The 2,078-nt window shown below is 48.2% G+C and overlaps 1 protein-coding gene across 1 annotated transcript in view; it reads left to right on the top strand.

Annotated features, from left to right (window-relative positions):
- TIMELESS (timeless circadian clock) overlaps nucleotides 1-1,702 on the top strand; it is a 57,280-nt gene extending 55,578 nt beyond the window's left edge. Inside the window, exons 27-29 of the mRNA XM_011988491.1 lie at nucleotides 471-693; nucleotides 823-921; nucleotides 1,041-1,702. Coding sequence (XP_011843881.1) covers nucleotides 471-693; nucleotides 823-921; nucleotides 1,041-1,111 — 393 coding nt within the window. The 3' untranslated portion in view covers nucleotides 1,112-1,702. The remainder of the gene's footprint in view (nucleotides 1-470; nucleotides 694-822; nucleotides 922-1,040) is intronic.
- The last annotated feature ends 376 nt before the right edge of the window (nucleotides 1,703-2,078 follow it).

Raw genomic sequence — 2,078 nt, 5'->3', positions numbered from 1 at the left:
CAGCACTTTGGGAGGCTGAGGTGGGAGGATCATTTGAGACTGGCCTGGGCAACACAGCAAGACCCTGTTTCTACAAAAAATTATGAAGCAGTTGGGCATCATGGTGGCATCATGGCACCCCTGTGGTCCTAGCTACTTGAGAGGCTGAGGCGGGAGGATAGCTTGAGCCCAAGAGATCGAGACTACAGTGGACTATACTTGTGCCACTGCACTTCAGCCCGAATGACAGAGGCAGACCCCTTCTCATTTAAAAAAAAAAAGAACAACCAAAAAAACCTATACTTACTGGGAACCTCCTAATGTAGCAGGCACTGTGCTAGGCATTGGTTATATCTTGGATAAATAAGTATTAAGTAGAGTTCACAACCCTTGTGGATCTTCACCAATGCTGGGTCATATATATTCAATGAATATCAAACTGGGGAACAAGAGGCTGGTCCTTTCCCTTTTCAACTTCTTGGCCCCTGTAGGAAACCTTCTGGCGAATTCCAGCCAAGCTGAGTCCTACCCAGCTCCGGAGGGTAGCAGCTTCTTTGAATCAACCAGAGGAGGAACAGAAGCTGCAGCCAGAGCTACAGCCTGAAGTCCCTGGAGAGGAAGGCTCTGATGAGGAGCACTGTAAAGAGCACCGACCACAAGCCCTGAGGGCCCTCTTGCTAACTGACAAGAAGAAAGGCCTGGCGTCCCCAGAGGGTAATAGTGCGACAGCCATCTTCTGAGTATTAACATGTCAGCCATGTTGGTCTAGAGGGCAGGAAAGGTATATTGAGAATATGAGGACTGTGTTCCTGATTTTGTGTCATTATTTATGGTCATTTGCAGAGGAAGACACTGTTGGTAAAGAGCAGCTGAAGACAGCACCCAAGAAGCGACAGTTGCTGGACAGTGACGAGGAACAGGAAGATGAGGGCAGAAACAGAGGTAGGGAATTGGATGGACCTTCTTTTTCTTCTCTGATCCTGAAGACAAACTCTACCACCTCCTTACCCCTTAACATATTTAGATATTCTCTCTCTCTCTCACCCCTGTTGTTCCCACAGCACCAGAGTTGGCAGCTCCAAGAATCCAAAAGAAGAAACGATTTCAGATTGAGGATGATGAGGATGACTGAAGAGCTAAGAAGCCTAGGGGTAGAGATAGACACGTTTTTAGATGGTACATTTAAGTCAGAGTTGGAAGGGTCATACAGGACCCAGACACTCCTCTTACCGGACACGGCAGTACAATCCTGGCTCTTCCACGGATTTAGGCTGACAAACTTCAGCAGCAGTATTGGCCTTCTCTGCTATCAGTCTTTGTTTCTCCCACTTTTTATAGGTATGCCCCAGCAGTTCTCTGGGGATTTATTCCTTTTCTTCTAGGAACCATTTCTTTTGATTATTAGAGCTCCTTAGCAAATAAGAGGAGCGAATGAAATAGAGAAAGCACCCTGGACCCCTCTTACTGGTCTGTTCCTTTTGGCTTTCTCTTGGAGGCAGGCCACCGCATCAGATAGGGAGCTTTATGACATGACAGGTGGGGGTTTTGTACCACTTTTGGAAGATACCAGATGCCTCTGTCCTCATTTTCTTTCCTGTGATCATCCTCTAGATACCAGATAGAGCCCCATTCCTGCATTTGAGATAGGGCTGGAATATAGTACTCTAGATGACGAACGTTTTTGCTTTATGTTTGGTATTAAACATGTAAGAGTAGAAGTTCTGATCTCAGTCTGACTTGTCAGTATATCTGAGTTCCCCAGCCCTTCCCCTGCTGTGCTTTTTTTTTTTCTGAGACGATGTCTCGCTCTGTCGCCCAGGCTGGAGTGCAGTGGCCGGATCTCAGCTCACTGCAAGCTCTGCCTCCCGGGTTTGCGCCATTCTCCTGCCTCAGGCTCCCAAGTAGCTGGGACTACAGGCGCCCGCCAACATGCCCGGCTAGTTTTTTTTGTATTTGTTTTAGTAGAGACGGGGTTTCACCGTGTTAGCCAGGATGGTCTCGATCTCCTGACCTTGTGATCCGCCCATCTCGGCCTCCCAAAGTGCTGGGATTACAGGCTTGAGCCACCGCGCCCGGCCCCCTGCTGTGCTCTTGAAAGA

Source organism: Mandrillus leucophaeus, unplaced genomic scaffold, assembly GCF_000951045.1.
Source record: "Mandrillus leucophaeus isolate KB7577 unplaced genomic scaffold, Mleu.le_1.0 Scaffold332, whole genome shotgun sequence".
Taxonomy (NCBI): domain Eukaryota; kingdom Metazoa; phylum Chordata; class Mammalia; order Primates; family Cercopithecidae; genus Mandrillus; species Mandrillus leucophaeus.
The sequence above is the reverse complement of the archived record's forward strand: the minus strand, read 5'-3'. Positions and strand labels throughout refer to the sequence as shown.